The 20,895-nt window shown below is 44.2% G+C and overlaps 1 protein-coding gene and 3 pseudogenes across 1 annotated transcript; 1 reads left to right on the forward strand and 3 right to left on the reverse strand.

Annotated features, from left to right (window-relative positions):
* LOC121539755 overlaps positions 1 to 8,883 on the reverse strand; it is a 38,808-nt pseudogene extending 29,925 nt beyond the window's left edge.
* Positions 572 to 5,633, forward strand: LOC121539341 (protein RD3-like). Its single transcript, XM_041847761.2, has 3 exons — positions 572 to 1,100; positions 1,725 to 2,059; positions 3,682 to 5,633. Exons 2-3 carry the CDS (start codon positions 1,743 to 1,745, stop codon positions 4,043 to 4,045), a joined length of 681 nt encoding a protein of 226 aa, XP_041703695.1. The 5' UTR covers positions 572 to 1,100; positions 1,725 to 1,742; the 3' UTR covers positions 4,046 to 5,633.
* LOC121539754 lies at positions 7,477 to 11,109 on the reverse strand (annotated as a pseudogene).
* A 3,079-nt stretch (positions 11,110 to 14,188) lies between these two features.
* LOC121539753 overlaps positions 14,189 to 20,895 on the reverse strand; it is a 31,946-nt pseudogene continuing 25,239 nt past the window's right edge.

Genomic DNA, 20,895 nt, shown 5'->3' on the forward strand with positions numbered 1-20,895 from the left:
GCTCCTCAGTCCCCAGTCTTCACTCTTTGGACTGCCCTGCTGTTGGGGAGCTTTTGCAGGGCTATAAAGAATAAAAAAGTCTGACATTTCAGTGTGAACACACACACACAATCAATTAAGCATCAGAGGTAAAAAAGGTAGGTGAAACATAGCGCCCCCCATAGGACTACTATTAGGCAGCAACAGGCTCTTCACATTCTGCTAATTTTCAAATACACAAACCAAAACCATCTCCAGGGCAACAAACGTGTGAAGAATCCAGTCTGAAAATGCCTTGGCAAAAACATGCATGTTTTGTCTCAGCAAGCACACTAGTAGTGAGTGGTGATAATGTGGCTTTGTCACTGTGAGTAAGTAATGTTATGTGAGTAATGCTAGTGACCCTACGTCAAGTCAAATAGTTCTCCCCCTTACTCTCTTTCTGAATTACCTTCCCCCCTCACATCACCCTTCCTCTCCATTGAAATCCCCCTTTCCCTATTTGCTGTTTCTAACATTCCTCTCTCTCTTACTCGCCCGCCCCTTCATCTCTCCCACTCCTCTCATTCGTGGCTGGGCCAGTCAGGCCTGGGGCAGTGTGGCAGGGACAACAGTCCCAGTCATCTCAGCTTCTCTCTAGGCGAGAGAAGGACTTTATCTACACAGCAGGCAGACACACTGTCAGAGCTGGGAGCAGCTCACACACACATTTATATGCACACGCATTGACTGACTTACACACGCACTTCAGCATCTAACCACAAAGCAGCTGACCTTACATCAAAGCGGCACAAAGGAGAGTGAGTGAAAGGAGAGGAGTCGGCACTGAATCAGAGGAGAACACTGAGTAACTCCGCTGGAAACAGTCCAGAGGACAGGAGAACAGGGACGAGTGAAGAGGACGATTACGCAGTACAGAGAGGAGAGAGAGAGGACCATTTGATTTCTTACAGACGGACAGCAGAGTCCAATAAAAACCAGAGAATGGAGACTTCACAGACAGACCCATGGAGACAGAGTCCTGGAGATGCTACTCTATGAGACGCCTGCGTTGATCTCTCTAGATCACTCTGCCTACATCTGGCTCTCTCCCTCGAGCCTAATCATTGCAGCATTCAACAGTAAGTACCAACCATGCAATAGCTTTTCTTTCCTCTTTTTTTTCTCACAACATGCAATGATCAGAAAGTTCCAACAATAAAATGGCACTCATCTAGACAATAGGCACAAATCAGGAATCACAAGTGCATTATTTGAAGAAATTAGCTAGGACAGGCAGGTTTAATAACAAAACAAATTATTGTTCTTGTGCTTTAAGACGTTGCTGCCAGGTATACAGCACTGCGTGCTCTGTTCACGTAGCATGACCTGTGACCCCAGGCTGTCTAGTCTGTGTGTAGCTCAGGTGTGAGGTACAGAGAGAACCATCAGTCTAAGGAGATTACTACACATCCACACCTGGGCATCTTTACCTGAGTGAGAATGCCACTGAAGGCAAATCAAACACTGATGACAGAGAGTCAGGGACCAGAGATCAGCTTGTGTGGAGGTGATCCATTTCTCATTTTCCACCATGTCAAGTCTTCAATGAGTGCAGACCAGTCAATAGTACAATTGCAATCCTTTCAACTGTTCTGTTAGAAACAGACTTCAGGATAACTGGGGGGTATTCCTTGACACTCGTGGCAGCAGTGTCAATACTTTTGCTTCAGATGTAAAATACTTTTTTTATCTTCTCACTGCAGTAACCACAGCACTCCGCCATGCCCCTGTTCAGCTGGATGAAATGGTCGCGTGCTGAACGACAACAGGCGAAGGATGAGAGGGCGTCTGGCAAGTCCACAGGGGTATCACCCAGCTGCACACTGATCAGGGAGCTGTTGTGGCACGTGGAGGAGAGGGAGTGCATGGCACGGGAGGTGGAGCAGGAACACAGGCTGGCCTACAACACCGTGGGATACCCCCACTGGCTCCAGAGCTACCCCAGGTTACGCACGCTGATCCCTGCATCAGAGCGCCGCCAGCTGGAGCACTTGTGTGCCCAGATCCAGCCTATGCACACCGCTACGGTGCTCTCCAGGTACACCACTCTTCATACAGTACCCTCTTCATATTAGCACAATGTGTCCGAAATAGCCACTGCCCCCACACCAGGATGACAATAGGCAAAGGAGACAAGAGTCTCAAAGAGAGTGGGGTAGGGCAAAGCTGCCAGGGAAGCCACTTTGTGTTATTGTCACAGAAGTAGGTTACATGGGGTGTGATCATGCAAAGGTGAAGGGGACCCTATGGGGCTGAGCACAGCAAAAACAACCCCCAGGGAAAGAGCTTTCCATTAGCAGTATCATATCCCTGTTAAAATAAAAACACATCCCACCACGTTTTACAGTGATGGTGACATTTGTATGAACAGACTGAATTTGGCATTTCTGAGGGGCTAATTGAGGAATCATGACCCTTGTAATCGTACTTTAAATAACCTTTAAATCCACCACTGGTCTAGCAAAAATTAATGTAAATTATACTTCACAAAAATGTAAATGCACATGCAACAATTTCAAAGATTTCACTGAGGTACAGTTCATTTAAGGAAATCAGTCAACTGAAATAAATAAATTAGGCCCTAATCTATGGATTTCCCAGATAACTTTTTTTTTTTAAGGTAGGGGTGTGGATCTGAAAACCAGTCAGTATCTGGTGTGACCACCAATTGCCTCAATTGCCTTTTTTTTTTTAAAGGTAGGGGTGTGGATCTGAAAACCAGTCAGTATCTGGTGTGACCACCAATTGCCTCATGCAGCGCGACATCTCCATCGCATAGAGTTGATCAGGCTGATGATTGTGGCCTGTGGAATGTTGTCCCACTCCTCTTCAATGGCTGTGCGAAGTTGCTGGATATTGGTGGGAACTGGAACACGCTGTCGTACACGTCAATCCAGAGCATCCCAAACATGCTCAATGGGTGACATGTCTGCTGAGTATGCAGACCATGGAAGAACTAGGACATTTTCAGCTTCCAGGAATTGTGTACAGATCATTGTGACATGGGGGCTGTGCATTATCATGCTGAAACATGAGGTGATGGTGGCGGATGAATAGCACGACAATGGGCCTCAGGATCTCGTCTGTGCATTCAAATTGCCATCGATAAAATGCAATTGTGTTTGTTGTCCGTAGCTTATGCCTGCCCATACCATAACCCCACCGCCACCATGGGGCACTCTGTTCACAACGTTAACATCAGCAAACCGCTCGCCCACACGATGCCATACACGTGGTCTGCGGTTGTGAGGCCGGATGGATGTACTGCCAAATACTCTAAAACGGCGTTGGAGGCGGCTTATGGTAGAGACATCCCTGCAGTCAGCATGCCAATTGCACGCTCCCTCAAAACTGGAGACATCTGTGGCATTGTGTTGTGTGACAAAACTTCACATTTTAAAGTGTCCTATTTATTTTGTCTTCTTTGCAAAATGTCCTCCTGACAACCAGAGATTGGAGAGGGCGCATAAATACGACCTCAGCCTTGTCACCTCACACAATACATGATACTTTGATGAAATAGCGTACATCAGTTTCAGCATAATTTTGTCAGCTAGGCCTAATGGATAATTGAAAGCCCAAACAGCTTCATTATTGTGGATAATGCAGTTTGGGTTAAATAGTTTATTAACCCACTATAACCCTCTATCTCATTCGCAGGTTCCGTGACGTGCTGGCCAGCAACAACATCCTGCCCTGGGAGCTGGTGTATGTCTTCAAGCAGGTGCTGAGAGACTTCCTCAACAAAGAGGAAGGGGAGGAAGAGGAGGATAACATGCCGCAGCCAGAACTGCTTGGGCCAATGGAGGCCTGGACCAACCGATACCAAATGAAGCAGGGCTTTGTCACACCTACTGTGCCCAACTGTGGTGAGCCCCAGAGAGAGGAGATCCCAACCATCTCTGGCTACGTGGACCGTACCATGAGAGGCTCTTATCCTTTCACTGCCCATAGGGTCTGGGACCTTCCCTACTACTACCCAGTGCCACATAACTCTACAGAGGCTTACAGCACCCCACTGTGAGAGCTGGTGGGGTGGTAAAGTAGTACCCAACTCATGACCTTACCGGCTGCTATCCTTGTTAGGTCATGAGTGAAAGAGTTGTCATCTAAAAAATATGTTACAGATTCATTTTAATTAGGACTGCAACAAAATCTTGCCCTGGACCGGCACTTGCTTGAGGGCAGATTCAGACATGCAACAATGGATACTGCTAGCTACCTGGACTAGGGGTGCATCTCAATAGACTACTCAGTTACTCTAACTACTACTGTAACTTAGCTAGCTACTTCATTTGCACTGATTTGATAAGTCAACCCGTACCTAGGAATTTTGGCACCTGGCTAGTTAGCTATTTTACTGTGTTAGTATTACTATTGTAGCTAAATAATGCTATTTTAATTGGCTAGCTAATATTTACTGAAAATTATGTAGCTAGCTATGTACCTAACTAAAAGGTTTAAAGCAAAGTTCCTTTCATGTTAGCTAGCCAGCCAACAAATGTGAACATGTGTGACAGTTTCTAGGTTTCCATCCAATTGGCAACAGATTTTCATGCCATTATTCTAAAAACCGCATAAAAACAATGAGCATTTTCCCAACAGAGATGTTTCCATCAAATGGCGTTGTTGCAGCTAAAAGCCTGTGCGTAATGACTTAGTGCACATACAAATACATTGTGGTGCAATTCCCATGTACAAGTTAAATGTGTTTCCATCGCATTTTCAACTCTACTGATGGTTCTCACAAAAATTGTTGGGTTATATAGCTAGTGTGCCCACTCTGGTATTGGCACGTGTGCTCTAGCCAACAGCGCGCAGATAAAGTACTAGAGCGCACATATAGCCTACATTATGACATTAATTAAGAGCGAGATTATTTGTATATGTCAAACGGCAGCCAAGCATCGATGATCATGTCAGCTGAATAAGACCCTCGATATTTATTGAAAGGTGCATTAAGCGCATCACCCTGTGAAATTCAATGTATTTAATCTGTAGCCTAATAAACTGCATGCTTTCCCGAGGAGTCATCGATATGGTTATTTTATCAATGTCGAGATTTGAGAAGTTTCCCGAAAAAAAATATATTTCCATCAGGCCTGTCATTAAATTTTTTTAGCCTACGTACTTTAATCGCATAAAATGGTTGGAGGGAAACCTGGTTAGTGCAGGCAGACTGTACCGTCTTTGGTGCAAGGGAACATGTGCAAGCTAGCTAACGTTAGCTAGCAATGCCATCTACATTTTTCTAGCTAGCTAACTAGCTAGCTAACCAACTGAACTCACCTCTGTATAGGCGATATGCACAGGCGAGCATGACGTATTTCCGGTTAAATCTCAGGATGGATATAAACTTCCGGTTATCGTAGAATGCTGTGCTACCGTATGCTAGCATTGAATGCTTGTCGTCAAAAACATCCGAAACTGTTAATTTTCGTCGTTGTTGTTGTTTATCTTAATGTTTATGTTAATGTTTTTACGTGTAATACTTCGTCTTGACTTATAACACGATGACGTGTAAACGTACGAAAGTACAGGAGGGACGACAGACATGCCACATTCAGAGTAATGGGCAGTCTGATATAGTAATGCAACCAAATTATTGCATATCCCACACACAGCCACACAGGAACAGTAGCTTTTAACAAGCACAACTGGCTGTGAATCACGCAATGTCATCCGAAATACACAGAAGCATAATTTAATGGGTTTTGAAAGATGAGGGTCTACAGCAGCAGGAGCAAAACTTGTTCTTTCTACTTTTTACTGGTGTAAGCAACTTATCTACTGTCTCGTGTCACTTTTGTGCTTTCTGCATCACTTTCCTACTGTCTTGTACCACTTGGCTATACTGTCTCCCACCACTTACCTATTGTCTTGTGCCATTTACCTACCTTCAAACAGTATTGGCAGAGCAGTAGGTGAGTGGTGCAACATTGTAGCCTAGTACCAATAACAACAGTAGAGTGAAGGTTTAGCTCCTAATTCCTCTTGAAAAGTAGAAACATCAAGTACAAAAGCAAGGAAGTTGGGCCATATGTTTATAAAAAAAGAAGTAAAGATGACAGGACAGTTTTGAGTAGAACATCAGCAGTTTGAAGAATAGCTGAGTGGAATATGTTACTGTCATTGCAGTCATCAAGTCAGGAAAAAGTAGTAATCTCACTATTGTTTACATTTCAAACCAAACTCCAATTTGTTTACAACAGACCCAACAACAAAGCATGGCAATTCCCACTCAGCTACCCTGGTCTGTATTAGGCTACCACTGTTCAGCTATCGTGAAAACCACTAAAGTTCTAAAGTGTTCTCTTAGCAATGGCAATCAAAGCTGTGGTAACATTAAACGAGTAAAACATGTGTTGAACGGAACCTTGAACAAATTCAAAAGAACTTTGAACGTGTCACTTAATCTAGTCCTACTCTCAGCTGGTGTGGTGGCTTTAGTTTCTTCATTGAGCGGTAGCAGTGGGCTCTCACAGAGATCTCATTTGTAGCCCTGTTTTTACCTGATACTTTCGTAAAAGTACAAACACATGAAGTGAGAGGTATATACACATGATTAAACTTTATTTAAAGCATGATTAACCTGAAGCAGGACGGAGTCAAGACTTAAAACACCAAAGCAAGGCTTCTAGCTCAGGCTAGCTAGCGTTAGCATATTATCTTCAAAGTTGCAAAGAATAGAAGAAACATAAAATTTGAAGCCTTTATCCAGTTTGCTACGTGGTGTCGTACTGGATGTCCGGACGACCCTCCATATATCATTAACAGATACTTTAGGCAACTCCAGCAAACACCTTGTCAACTTAATCTCTGCCATCATAATGGTCTACTGTCACTGTCTAATGTTTTTTTTCTCCGGTAACCGGAAATGCCCAAGCATCCTTACGCCAATGCGGAAGTGATGCGTGCATAGAGCCCATTGATGACTCGTCTGACTTCACTTTGTTTGGAACTTCATCCGTGATTAGAATGTTAGCAAACTGGGTCCCTAATGTAAACCATTCTGTTATCTGTGCTGCAGTTATTGCTTTCTTCATGTTTCATATGTTGTTGACTCCAGAGACTGCTGATCTGTTTTCAAGGGTGGATGATGCTGTAGAATTCTCAATTAGTTAGTCATTGGTTCAAAGACACGTGACGTGACAGTAGTACACCTACTGGGTCTGAATCAAACATCCTATCTGGTAGCTAGAGGGACTGTCCTTTTGTACTCCTAATGCAAACAAACAAGAAACTAAAATAATAACTTCACTTATTCGATTATATAATTAACATAAAACATGTTACAAAGACTTCATTAGAATAAAGAAGAGAGTAGACAGAGCCACCATACAAAAGCAGTAGACCCAGTAACAGGGAACATTCTCCACCCAACCTTTTCTAAGGACTTAGACGATAAAGGTGAGATTGAATATTAACAGTAAAATTAAAATCAAATTTTATTGGTCACACACCTATACAAATAGACAAGATACAGATGTTAGCAAAAACATACAAAGTCAATTTACAGTTCTAAAATATATTTCATCCAGCATTACAGTTGTTCAATCATGTTACAATCTACCCTAAATATGGCATCTGTGATTGATAGCCACTGTGGTAAATACTAGGGCTGGGCGATATATGGACCACCAAAATTCTTATAAAAATAAAATATGAAGGATGATGATATAACCATAATTATTAACTGGATGGTTTGAGCCCTGAATGCTGATTGGCTGAAAGCTGTGGTATATCAGACCATATACCACAGGTATGACAAAACATGTATTTTTACTCAATTATGTTGGCAACCAATTTATAATAACAATAAGGCACCTCAGGGGTTTAGTTGTGGTATATTGGCCATATACCACACCCCCTCGGGCCTTATTGCTTAAATGAACATCTGATATGAAGACGCAGCTGAGCCTGTGGCACAGCCTCCCTTTGAATGTGACCCAGGGAGGCTACAGTTGCTGCAGAGAGATAGTGGAAATATCATGGGATACTAAGGTCCAATGGTATGCATACCGCAATTATACATATCATAATAACAATATACACAATGGATTGCCCAGCCCTAGTAGAAATAAAAGTATATTCATACAGAAATATGAAAGAATGTGAAGACATTTTTCTTAGAGAATATCACAGTATTTGAAACAGGTAATTTACTGTACTGACCAGTTTATCCTACTATGTGATACAATAACACAGTTATCAGTCAACTTTAAAGGGTGAAAATACTGTTTGGGGGACATGTTTACAGTCAACAAGAAATGTTGAGCAGCCAATGAGAATATCTCCAAGCTTTTTCTCAGATACTCATTTCAGATCTGAGTTTTTTTATTTTCCTTAAAAATATATATATATTTTTTTGTTTGTTTGTTACTTATAGTCTATAAATCCAGTGAAATGCCTCCTCAGTATTTCACTGCTGAGGCCAAGTCTCTTGATGGTAACTATAACACTTACAAAAAGTAAACACATGTAGCCAGTTGATGAAATGTTAAAAATGATTACCACCACTTGAGGTTTGGTGTTTTCCTTTTTGAGCTTGACCAGGTACTCAATCCTCTGCTTATGGTTCTTATGGCCCACAAGCTTGCTGTTCTCCTCAGACAGGTGGTCAACCTACTTCCGAAGAACTTCCACTTCCTGTAGGGGACAGGTTTGCCGACATTGACATTTTCCCCTCCTTCATTCTCACTAAAATCATCACCATACATTAGCTAGATTCACTACAAAGGGCCCCTCTTAAAACAAATCATGGACTAAGACAGCGCCTGATATCATTGCCATGTCTGAAGGAGCATGGAGATTGATGCCTCCCATAAAATGATCCAGCCTGTCAACTAGATCAAGTTGCCATTTTCTGCACTCCATATGATCATTTAATTTATTAAAAACTACATACAATTACCTCAGCAGATCCTGATGCCCTTCTCACCTGAAGCAGTCGCTCCTGTTCTGGTCCGTCTGGCTCAGCTCCAGGCAGCGGTTCCTCAGCTTGTTAGTCAGCTCCTGGACACTGGTCTGATACTGGGCCAACAGGGATTCCTGACTCGCCAGTCTAATCAACACAACAAAAGAAAACACACAAAAACAGATGTATAACTTTCAAAAAATGCATATAAGAGAAAGTGTATTTGCATACACACTACACATGTATATTCCACATAGAATCTGTGTGATGAGAGAACAAAGTATGTACCTTTCCTGAGCCACAGTGAGCCTCTGTATGACTATTCTCTGCAAATGAAAGGAATGAAGAAATATGAAAAACCACCTATTACAAACAATGGTATTTTCAATTTATTAAAACTACATTTTCAGGTGAACAGGGGAGTTGAGTGATTGATACACATACCATTGCACTCCTCTCCTCTTGCAGCTCTCTCAAGACGTTCTGATGAATGGCCTCATTCAAAACATCCCTGTCAATTAAAATATATACGTCAGACACTTGACCAATCAACAGTCTGATAACACTTGGGTTGCAAAAATCCATCTGTAAAAATAAGAGATTTGAATGGACTAACCCATTTGTGTTTCCATTCTGAGCCAGTTGGTTCTGCTTGGTGTAGAACTGGTCAAGAAGAGCTTCGATCTCCATTCACACTATTTCCTTCTCATTCAGCTGACCCTGTGGGAAATCAACACAGACTAGTTAAACACCATATGTGTTACATCAATGTGTTAAATCAGTGTCTCAAGATTGGATGTTTAGCACTCATCATGACATGCAGTAAAACAAACAAACCACACCTTGAGCCTCTGGATCTCCTCGTTCTTGGCGGCCCTTTCATAGTTAAGCTCAGTGAGGAGCACCTCCATAGTAATCATGGAGGAGCGTCGGCTCTCCAGCTCCTTCTCCTGGCTCTCCACCAGGGTCAGGTCAGGGTTGAAGCTTCAGGGGGTGTGAGGTGTCTGACAGAAAAATCAAGCAGATAAGTTATTAAACCCTCTTGATCAGACAGAGTTCCCTGGTAATGCATACAGGAGGGAAAACCATCAGATACAAGCATCCGTTACCTGTGGCAGCACTTTAGGGATGACGGATGACTGTGGAACATGATTGGCACTCTCACCTCTGACAGTCCTCTCAATCGCCTCTTGCAGGTTTTTTAACTAGTGAAAAGCAGGTAGGGAAATCACATGAGTAAAGTAGAGATAATTGTACAATCTATTTTGTTTGATCTCAAATGTAACATTTTCCATGCTACTGTAGCCCTTGATTTGTTTTCAGTGGCTCTTTGTATGTGTATATAAATAATGGGCTGGTACCTTCCCCTGGAGAGTTTGGATGGTAGCCTCCTTCCGGGCAGTCTGATCCTGTGAAGCTTGGAGAAGACCTGCCTGCTCATCTAACACCTTGGTGAGTCACTCCACCTCCTCAGTGGCATAGACCAACTTCTCCTGTAACACCTCCACCTGAGGACAAAACATCCATCCAGACATTGGTCATAATGGTGGAATTCAAGCATGTGTCATTGCATCGAAGCTCAAGATGCCGCTAGTCGTTATGTTTAAAATAAACTCCAAGTCTTAACTCTCTGATTAGAAGCTACCTTCCTTTCTGCTGCTTCTCTCAGGTCCTGGAGCTCTGCTTGCATCCTGGAGTTGTGTTCCTTGATCTCCTCTCTCTTGGAGCAAGCAGCATTGTACATATCCTGAAGGAACAAACAAGGTAAAAAATAAATATATAGGTAAACTACAGTAAACATTTTGAAGTATACAAGTTAAACATTATAATTAATTAAGAGGTACACAAATGACTTGAGTCAATACCGTGAGGTCCTTGACATCTCCAGACAGCATGGCGAGGCCCTGGTCCTTCTGGTCCAGCTTACTGCAGAGGTCCCTGGTCTGGTTGATCAGCTCCAGGACAAACTCCTGTCAAACACCACAAAACAAGAGATGAGACTTCTGCGATAAGATGTATCAAATACATGCTAACTGAATTATAACCCCAAATAATAGTAATTAATGGCAGGTCATTTAAGTGAGCAGACTTACTTTGTCTTGTTCAATCTTTTGCTCAAGGCTGGATATAGTCCCATTGGCAGTTGTCAGATTTGGTTCAAGGCTTGCCATATTAGAAGTCTTTCAAAGTAAATACAAACGGAGACCGGGTCAATTACAGTTGATTGGAGATTAAGACCCAATTATGTCAAATAGTGTTCAACTGTATTCAACTAAACTAAAACATACTGGTGATAACAATTTCTAAGAAATATAAATCTGACTAAAACACAACACTACATTAACAACTATGTACACACTAAACACTAACAATGAATGAATAAAATACCTGTTTTTGGTTTTGTGTAGTCAGGTCCAGGGGCGGCCTGTTCAATAGGGCGATATGGGCGACGCACTGCCAAACGGGAAAAGGAAGGGATTTTTTTTCTAATCAATTATATCACGGCAACAGTAGTTATCAGTGTTGTAATCTATACGTCTGATCTGCCACAGTGCCACACTGCCACTAAATGTCGAATCAGGCTAAAGTCGTGCTTCAAATGGCTCCCCCCCCTTTTGGGGCGATTTCAGTCAGGTTGAAAATCGCCCAGAAGTCTGTCATAGACTCCCATGTAAAATCTATTTTTTTCAAATTTCAGAGCCTTCAATACAATCTCAATGGGTGTCTGTGGGCTTGCACTTACCGCTTTCGTCATACGTTACGTAACCATGAACGTAACTGAGAAAAGAGCGGATTGTGTCTTTGAAAGAAGTTCCTTTTTGTCGGCGAACAAATCAAGATAAATTGGCAACGAAACAATTAGGACCTCCCAGACCAAATTTAATAATTCAACAGGTTTCTACTAAAGGCGGAAAGTCCTACACCCGAGGATTTTCCAAAAATTGGTACGAACGAAAAAAGACATTGCCACTCACTCAACTGGATGAGGGATACAGGCTAGCTGTCCGCCGCCACAACGATGAGGTTAGTGTTGATAATCACAAGTTTACTGGAGAACTGAGACCAAGTAGAGACTTTGGACAGGGTGGATATGGTATAATAAAGGCAGTTTATTCAGAGGTAAAGATATCTGGAATCGCGTGCACGGACCCGTTCGTCAAACTCTTAGGGAGCTATAAATTAAGCCCCATTACTTACCATATCAGATAAGAGAAATTGCTGCAGCTACATATATTTTACATCCTGGCCCTACATAGTTCACTATTTGCATCACTTACCAAAATATTACATGTGGTCATATATGCTTGGAAAGTGGAGATGCCATAGAACGTCAAAAAGTAAACATTGCTGGAGACACATTTCCGTTTTGGAGAAGACATCGCGTTTGCTAGCGAAGAGATTTGTTGTGGCAAATGAACTTGGGCTGGGAATTGCCAGGAACCTCACGATAAGATATATGCATCAGCATTGCAGTCTCATGATTCTATACGTATTGCGATTCGATACTGTGATTTTATTGCGCACCATATGTCTGTTGCAGAGGGATCAGAAAGCCATGAGAACGAGTTTTGATCAGTCATGGAAATAAAAGTGCTGAAAACAAATTGGCTCCCAATGTGAAAAGATTGAGAACAAGCTATGAAGGAACAATAATGGTGTTTTGGTGCAGGTACAGCCAACTAGCGCAAAAATATTGCGATATTGTCAATACAGTATATCGTAAAGTATCACTATGTAACTCGATTTCTTTCACCCCAATCCCTCAAATTAACGGTAAATAACTGAATTGTTTGCCCCACATTTAGCAAAGATGATTAGCTAGCCAGCTAAAATGTTTTATTTAGTTAGCAGTCGCATCTACAATAGTTTACTGTCAATAACATGTCTCCAAAAATGACGTGGTGTCTCCAATTGTGTTGACATTTTACAATTGCGATGCGCATCCATGAGTATCCACTTTCTGTAGCTCAGCTGGTAGAGCATGGTGCTTGTAACGCCAAGGTAGTGGGTTCGATCCCGGGACCACCCATACACAAAAATGTATGCACGCATGACTGTAAGTCGCTTTGGATAAAAGCGTCTGCTAAATGGCATATTATTATTATTATTATTATCTGAAGAGAGCCCCGAAACATTGTGTGCAGAAATTTATGCAATAAATGAAGTAGGTTGAATCTAGTAGTTCTGATCTTCTGATTGGTCCTGATGAGTTGGGCGAGGTCCCCTCCAGGCTACTGTCACTGTTGCATTGGCTCTGAGTCGGGTTCTCTGTCTTCAAATGTTCAGCCTAAGAGAGGGGATTTGTGTGTGTGTGTGTGTGTGTGTGTGTGTTTAACAGTGATGATGTGTGTGTGTGTGTGTGTGTGTGTGTGTGTGTGTGTGTGTGTTTAACAGTGATGATGTGTGTGTGTGTGTGTTTGTGTGTGTGTGTGTCCTCAGAGCAAGAACTCGTGAGTTGGAAGAACTGAGAGGCCTATGGCGTGGGTGTTGTCCTTGGCCACCTGCTGACAAGGCTGACAAGATAGGACCCTTTTGTCCATTGTTGTTGGATAGGAACAGAACTTATAACCAGCTCCTGACCTAAATAGATCTTAGCACAACATTTTACTCAACATATCATATTCCATATTCACTATAACAAATATATTTACTACGACATTAGCAAGAACCGCCACATCCTCAGCCGGCTAATCCAGTGTGTGAAGTTTTGCGGAGTGTTTGAGTTAGCTTTGCGAGGCAAAGATGAAACTGAGGGCTCCACCAACCCTGGTAAGCCAACACTTTTGAGATCAGTCAATAAATGCTTCTGGTATTGACTTATATGCTGCCCCTGTCTTCATGTTGTTGCTGGACATATCTTTTTTTAAATGTGTGTAGGTCACCTAAATCATCAGAAAAATTGCCCCTCCTGAGATTTTTTTCAGGAGCCGCCACTGGTCAGGTCAGACACTTGCTTCCTTAGCAATACATTCTGCTCCATATTCTGAACAAGCACTCAGGGGATAAACAAATCGAATGCTGTATGTCAACAAAACATTTAAAATACACATCATAAAGGTCTGATCGTCCACAAATAGAAAATAAGCCTTTATACAACTCACTCTAAAGTGCTCTCTTCATCCTCTCTCAACTGGGAGGTCAGATTGCTCGTGTGTTCTTTCAGACTGAAGAGCTTTCGTCAATTCAACCAACATATTCATCAAGAAAAAGTAATCACACTCAATCCTCCATAGAGGTTAAACTGTAATTTCATACAAATGAGACAGGCAGGCTCTGAATGTCCTTAACAGAGAAGCAGGGCTTGGTTGGTTTAAATAGGAGCTGACTGACAGTGATTTGGGCCTGCTGAGCTGTGACGTCCTGCTGCTTGTCCTCTAGCTGCTGCCTGGACTGGTCTGCCTCAAACTTGGCCTTGGCCTGGAGCTGGTCAAAGGCATCCTGCAGGGACCGCTGCTGCGCTAGGAGCTGCTCCCACTCCTGCCTAAAGGAGAGTGAGAGATGGGGGGTAGATGGAGAGTCTGCAAACTACTATGGTGAAAGTACAATGGTGACATTGAGTTCCCATTGTTGTCTATCAAATAGAGTTTAAATCTGACAGACACACACACACAAACATCCTTGATTCAAAAACAACAAGACAGCTGTAGCCATGCATGCATACTGGACTTCTTGGAGCTGTGGCAGAGTGCTGATCAGGCTGCTGGAGAGGTGTGATGTCTCCTTCTGCTGCTCACTCTGGCCCTCACACAGCTCCTTCTTCACAGCAGCCATTTCCCTATCAGAGGACTGCAGCAACAGGCGCAGGTCATGCAACTCACTCTTTAGAATTACAAGAGAGAAAATTGATTTGTTTCGATAACCATAGAATACCTATAGAATCCCAGAAAAAAGACAAATCCTCCTGTCCTCTTTGATTCAAGTACTGGTAAATTATCACATGGTTAACACAACTGATTTTCCAGTTCTGCCCATAATGGATGCATACAGCCTCAGACTGCTATCGCTAGAGAACTCTGGGTAAAATTAGTGAAGTGTGTGATTGGTTGTCTTACCGTTCCTGGTCCTTCTCTCTGCCTGTAGGGACTGCTCAAAGTTTCTGATGGTCTCCTGCAGGCTCAGCTGTTCCAGCCACGTCGCTCAGTATAGAGCAGCTGCACATACAAACACAGAAATACAGTTAATTACTGTAGCTTCATATAGTCATTAACTGTAAACTGGACTCCTCCAACATCCTAGTCACCTGCTCTTCCAGCTTGGCAAACTGCTGCAACAGCTTCCTGCTCTTCAGCTCCTGCTGGTCCAGCTGAGTCTGCACCTGACTGGCTTGCTCCTACCAAGCAGAAGGGAAATAATAGATGAATAGATTCCACCAAGAGAATGAGAAGTATAACGTTACGTTAGACATCTGTTTTATAAGTGATAAAGCCTGGGTGCTGTACCTGCACCTGTTGCAGCTCCTCAGTCAGAGCCTCACAGGCCATCTCAGTCATCTCTGGTGGACGCTGCTCAGTCTGGATGTCGTTCACGTCCTCGTCTCCTCTCCCGTTCCCATTCAGGTAGTTGGGGCTGGAGAGGCAACAGACGGGTCCGCAAGTTGTAGGGCTTGGTGGGGGTGGTGAGAATCTGGGGGACAAAACAGTCATTAATAGGCCATCTTCTTAGAATTATACCAAGGTTGAGCAAACTCATGGACCCAGAGGTACCCCAACCTGTTACCCTCTACACTGGTTCAGGCATTGAGCCATCGGTGAGCCGCTAAATAATGCAACTTCCCTCACCTTGATAGTTTCATCATGGATCTTGTTCAGCTAAGAAACCTCCTGTTTCTTGTGAGCCTTTGCGGCCTTCAGAATGTTCTCCAGATGCTTGTTGGAACTTATCCAGGTACCTCTTTTCTGATTCCAACTCTGACATATGTTTCCTGGAACGTAAGTAACAATCCTTAAACCTCTGAAGCACAATTTGGACCTATAACAAAGGCATAGCTCCAATAAACTTCAAGAGAAAATTAAATTATCATGCAATAATTTGTATTTTCTCCATGAACTCGAGGGGCTCATACTGAAGATCATGACAGCATGCACGTATCTAGAGCGTCTCCTTACTTGGTGAGCTCCTTATACTCCTGGAAAGCTTGGATGGTGGCAATGAGTTCTGTATGTGTTTGGAGAAACTGGGCCACCTGCCTCTCCATGGAGATGGCAGAGATGTCCTCAATAGTTACCGAAGTCGAACAGGACAGCTGAGCTGTGGAGAAATGTCAAATTCCCTATACTAGCAAAATGTATAGCGCATAGAATAAAAAAGGTATTGTCGAACATTATTCATTCTAATCAGACAGGTTTTTTACATGGACGATACATTGGAGTTAATATAAGGCAAGTACTGGAAACAATAGAACACTATGAAAAATCTGGGAAACCAGGCCTGCTATTCATAGCTGACTTTGAAAAGGCATTTGATAAAGTACGACTGGAGTTTATATATAAATGCCTGGAACATTTCATTTTGGAGAATATCTTATAAAATGGGATAAAATCATGTATAGTAACCCTAGGTGTAAAATAGTAAATAATGGCTACTTCTCAGAAAGTTTTAAACTGTCAAGAGGAGTAAAACAAGGTTGTCTACTATCGGCATATCTAGTGTTTCTCTAAGCGGGAGGTAAGCTTGGCTTCTTCTTTATATGGTGATGAGTAAAGCTTAAACCATGTATTTAGATTGTAGGTAGGTATTGTAGTTAGGTATTGTAGGTAGTTTATCTAGGTAGTTATTGTAGGTAATTATTGTAGGTAAGTATTGTTTTCGGCTGAGCCCGTTGAAGCACGAGGCTAGCTAACCCACTACCTGGACCAATAAAGCTAGCTAGCTAGCGGGTAGCTACTGGTAACTATTAGCAACTGTGGATAGTCGTTTCCTATGTTATTTCACGCTTAAGAGTACCTGTAATTATGCCAGCTAGCTACCTACCATTCAGCTGTTTTTCTAACCTCATTATCTGAAGCGTTAACGTTAGGTAGTTAGTAGTGTCACGATCGTCGTAGGGAATAGACCAAGGCGCAGCGTGATGAACGAACATGTTTATTTATCTTTAGTGATAAATACTGAGAATAAACAAAACAACAAACGACTAGTGAAGTCCACGGTACAAAACACAAAACCAACTGGAACAAGAACCCACAAACACAAAGGGAAAAACAGACAGTTTAAATATGGCTCCCAATCAGAGACAACCAGCCAACAGCTGACACTCGTTGCCTCTGATTGGGAGTCACTCAGGCCAACATAGAAACAGAACAACTAGAACCCCCAACATAGAAATATAACACATAGAATGAACACACCCTGGCTCAACATATAGAGTCCCAGACCCAGGGTGTGACAAGTAGCTACTGTACTCGAAATGTAACTAGCTTGTTGCTACCTGGATAGCTAACAGACGCGAACTGTTGGGACAGACGCGAACTGGCTAAATCGATTCAGTAGCTAGCTTTACACTTAACTAGCTAACAGTAGCTACTAAGGGTAAGTTATAACCTACAGTTATTTTAATTTAATTTTTTACATACTGGTAACCAGAGTCGTTCAAAAGGAATTCAAGTCATTTGGGTGACTAGTTAACGTTAGCTTGGCTCTCTCTGTGTGTTTCATACCGTGGGAGGAGGGGTTGGTTCGTTGACAGAGAGCAATGGCTAGCTAATATGCTAACTATTCTAGCTAGCTAACTAACTGGCTGAATAAGTTGACGACGTACTCACTCAAACTGTCAAAACTAACCCCAAAACTTTACACAACGTTAGACACGGACACGAATGATCTGTTTAGCGTGTTAACACACTATTGGTAGTTTGTAACCGAGTATTAGTACTAAACTGTGTTATTGGAAGCTAGCATGCTAGTTAGCTATGGCGTCATAGGATACGGTGCCCTGGGCGGTTTTCACTGAAGAATACTGTACCAAGTTAGCTAGCTGAATAAACAAAGTTAGAGTATATTCCTAGAAAACATTGAACCACTGTAGTTTACAACAATTATAATTTCTAAAGTGGAAGTTGGTAGAGTTATATTTGAGTGTTTCAGTGAAACGTAAGTGAGGGAGGCCCCGCTCTCTCGCTTTCCCAGATGTTTAGTTGATTTCATTCCGATCTCCTTTGCATTATTGTAGCCTTTTCTGTAGCCTGTCAACTATGTGTCTGTCTATCCCTGTTCTCTCCTCTCTGCACAGGCCATACAAACGCTTCACTTGCTGCCACTCTAATCTGGTGGTCCCTGCGCGCACGACCCACGTGGAGTTCCAGGTCTCCGGCAGCCTCTGGAACTGCCGTTCTGCGGGCAACAAGGCAGAGTTCATCTCAGCCTACGCTACCCTCCAGTCCCTCGACTTCTTGGCGCTGACGGAAACATGGATTACCACAGAAATCACTGCTACCGCGCCTCAACTAGAGCAAACAGGGGAGGGCTGGGTGGGCATTCCTCCTCGGCGGCGGTTCTGGCTCCGGGCTTGCCCACCACCCATCAATACTCCCCCCATAGCGCCCCTGGTCCGGTCTGGCCCCGCTGGCTGGAGCTGAACTGGACGTAGCAGGAGCGGTTAGCTTCAGCTCCGTTGTGGAGCAGTTGAGCGGTACCTGATTAGGCACCGGTGACCAAGGCACTGGTTGTGCCGGACTGACGACGCGCACCCCTGGCTTGGTGCGTAGAGCCGGAACGGGCCTCACCGGACTGACGACTCGTACCCCTGGCTTGGTGCGAGTGGCAGGAACAGGCTGGACCAGGCTGACGACTCGCACCCCTGGCTTGGTGCGAGTGGCAGGAACAGGCCGGGCCGGGCTGGCGACGCGCACCGTAGGCTTGGTGCGAGTGGCAGGAACAGGCCGGGCCGGCTGGCGACGCACATCGTAGGTTTGGTGCGAGGAGCAGGAACAGGCCGGGCCGGGCTGGCGACGCGCACCGTAGGCTTGGTGCGAGTGGCAGGAACAGGCCGGACCGGGCTGGCGGCCGCACCGTAGATTTGGTGCGAGTGGCAGGAACAGGCCGAGCCGGGCTGGCGACGCACACCGTAGACTTGGTGCGAGTGGCAGGAACAGGCCGGGCCGGGCTGGCGACGCGCACCGTAGACTTGGTGCGAGTGGCAGAACAGGCCGGGCCGGGCTGGCGACGCGCACCCTAGACTTGGTGCGAGTGGCAGGAACAGGCCGGGCCGGGCTGGCGACGCACACCGTAGACTTGGTGCGAGTGGCAGGAACAGGCCGAGCCGGGCTGGCGACGCACCCCGTAGGCTTGGTGCGAGGGGCAGGAACAGGCCGGACCGGGCTGGCGACGCACACCGTAGGCTTGGTGCGAGAGGCAGGAACAGGCCGGACCGGGCTGGCGACGCGCACCGTACATTTGGTGCGAGGGGCCGTAACAGGCCGGACCCGTACTGGGGACACACACCACTGGCTCTACCCCGGGATCTGAAGCGGGCCGGACCGGACTGGTAACACACCCCAGTACCTCTCGCCGTGCCTCTAAACCTTCTTTCCCTACTTTGACCAGTGGCCCCCGTAACCTGGTGGCCTTCTGAATATGCCCCTTTTCTGCCTCCGTCAGCCCCGTCGTCCATGCCCTGTGCTCCCCCCTAAAAAAAATTTGGGGTTGCCTCTCGTCAGCCCGACGACGACACTGATCACGCCGTTGCTCCTCTCTCCGTCGCCTCTCTACTGTCTCACTCCATGGCCGGCGATCCATCCCGGCCAGGATTTCCTCCCAGGTCCAGGACCCCTGCCCGTCTAAGATCTGCTCCCACGTCCAGGCTGCCTGCTCCTGGACACGCTGCTTGGTCTTGTGATGGTGGGTTCTTCTGTCACGATCGTCGTAGGGAATAGACCAAGGCGCAGCGTGATGAACGAACATGTTTATTTATCTTTAGTGATAAATACTGAGAATAAACAAAACAACAAACGACTAGTGAAGTCCACGGTACAAAACACAAAACCAACTGGAACAAGAACCCACAAACACAAAGGGAAAAACAGACAGTTTAAATATGGCTCCCAATCAGAGACAACCAGCCAACAGCTGACACTCGTTGCCTCTGATTGGGAGTCACTCAGGCCAACATAGAAACAGAACAACTAGAACCCCCAACATAGAAATATAACACATAGAATGAACACACCCTGGCTCAACATATAGAGTCCCAGACCCAGGGTGTGACAAGTAGCTACTGTACTCGAAATGTAACTAGCTTGTTGCTACCTGGATAGCTAACAGACGCGAACTGTTGGGACAGACGCGAACTGGCTAAATCGATTCAGTAGCTAGCTTTACACTTAACTAGCTAACAGTAGCTACTAAGGGTAAGTTATAACCTACATTTATTTTAATTTTATTTTTTACATACTGGTAACCAGAGTCGTTCAAAAGGAATTCAAGTCATTTGGGTGACTAGTTAACGTTAGCTTGGCTCTCTCTGTGTGTTTCATACCGTGGGAGGAGGGGTTGGTTCGTTGACAGAGAGCAATGGCTAGCTAATATGCTAACTATTCTAGCTAGCTAACTAACTGGCTGAATAAGTTGACGACGTACTCACTCAAACTGTCAAAACTAACCCCAAAACTTTACACAACGTTAGACACGGACACGAATGATCTGTTTAGCGTGTTAACACACTATTGGTAGTTTGTAACCGAGTATTAGTACTAAACTGTGTTATTGGAAGCTAGCATGCTAGTTAGCTATGGCGTCATAGGATACGGTGCCCTGGGCGGTTTTCACTGAAGAATACTGTACCAAGTTAGCTAGCTGAATAAACAAAGTTAGAGTCTATTCCTAGAAAACATTGAACCGCTGTAGTTTACAACAATTATCATTTCTAAAGTGGAAGTTGGTAGAGTTATATTTGAGTGTTTCAGTGAAACGTAAGTGAGGGAGGCCCCGCTCTCTCGCTTTCCCAGATGTTTAGTTGATTTCAT

The sequence above is a fragment of the Coregonus clupeaformis genome, chromosome 25 (genome assembly GCF_020615455.1).
Source record: "Coregonus clupeaformis isolate EN_2021a chromosome 25, ASM2061545v1, whole genome shotgun sequence".
Taxonomy (NCBI): domain Eukaryota; kingdom Metazoa; phylum Chordata; class Actinopteri; order Salmoniformes; family Salmonidae; genus Coregonus; species Coregonus clupeaformis.

What these genes read in the sequence shown, in the direction of transcription:
- LOC121539341 (XM_041847761.2), top strand. Translation starts at nt 1,743, where the DNA reads ATGCCCCTGTTCAGCTGGATGAAATGGTCGCGTGCTGAACGACAACAG. An exon ending in ACCGCTACGGTGCTCTCCAG is followed by an intron (nt 2,060 to 3,681) that starts GTACACCACTCT and finishes TCTCATTCGCAG; the next exon opens with GTTCCGTGACGTGCTGGCCA.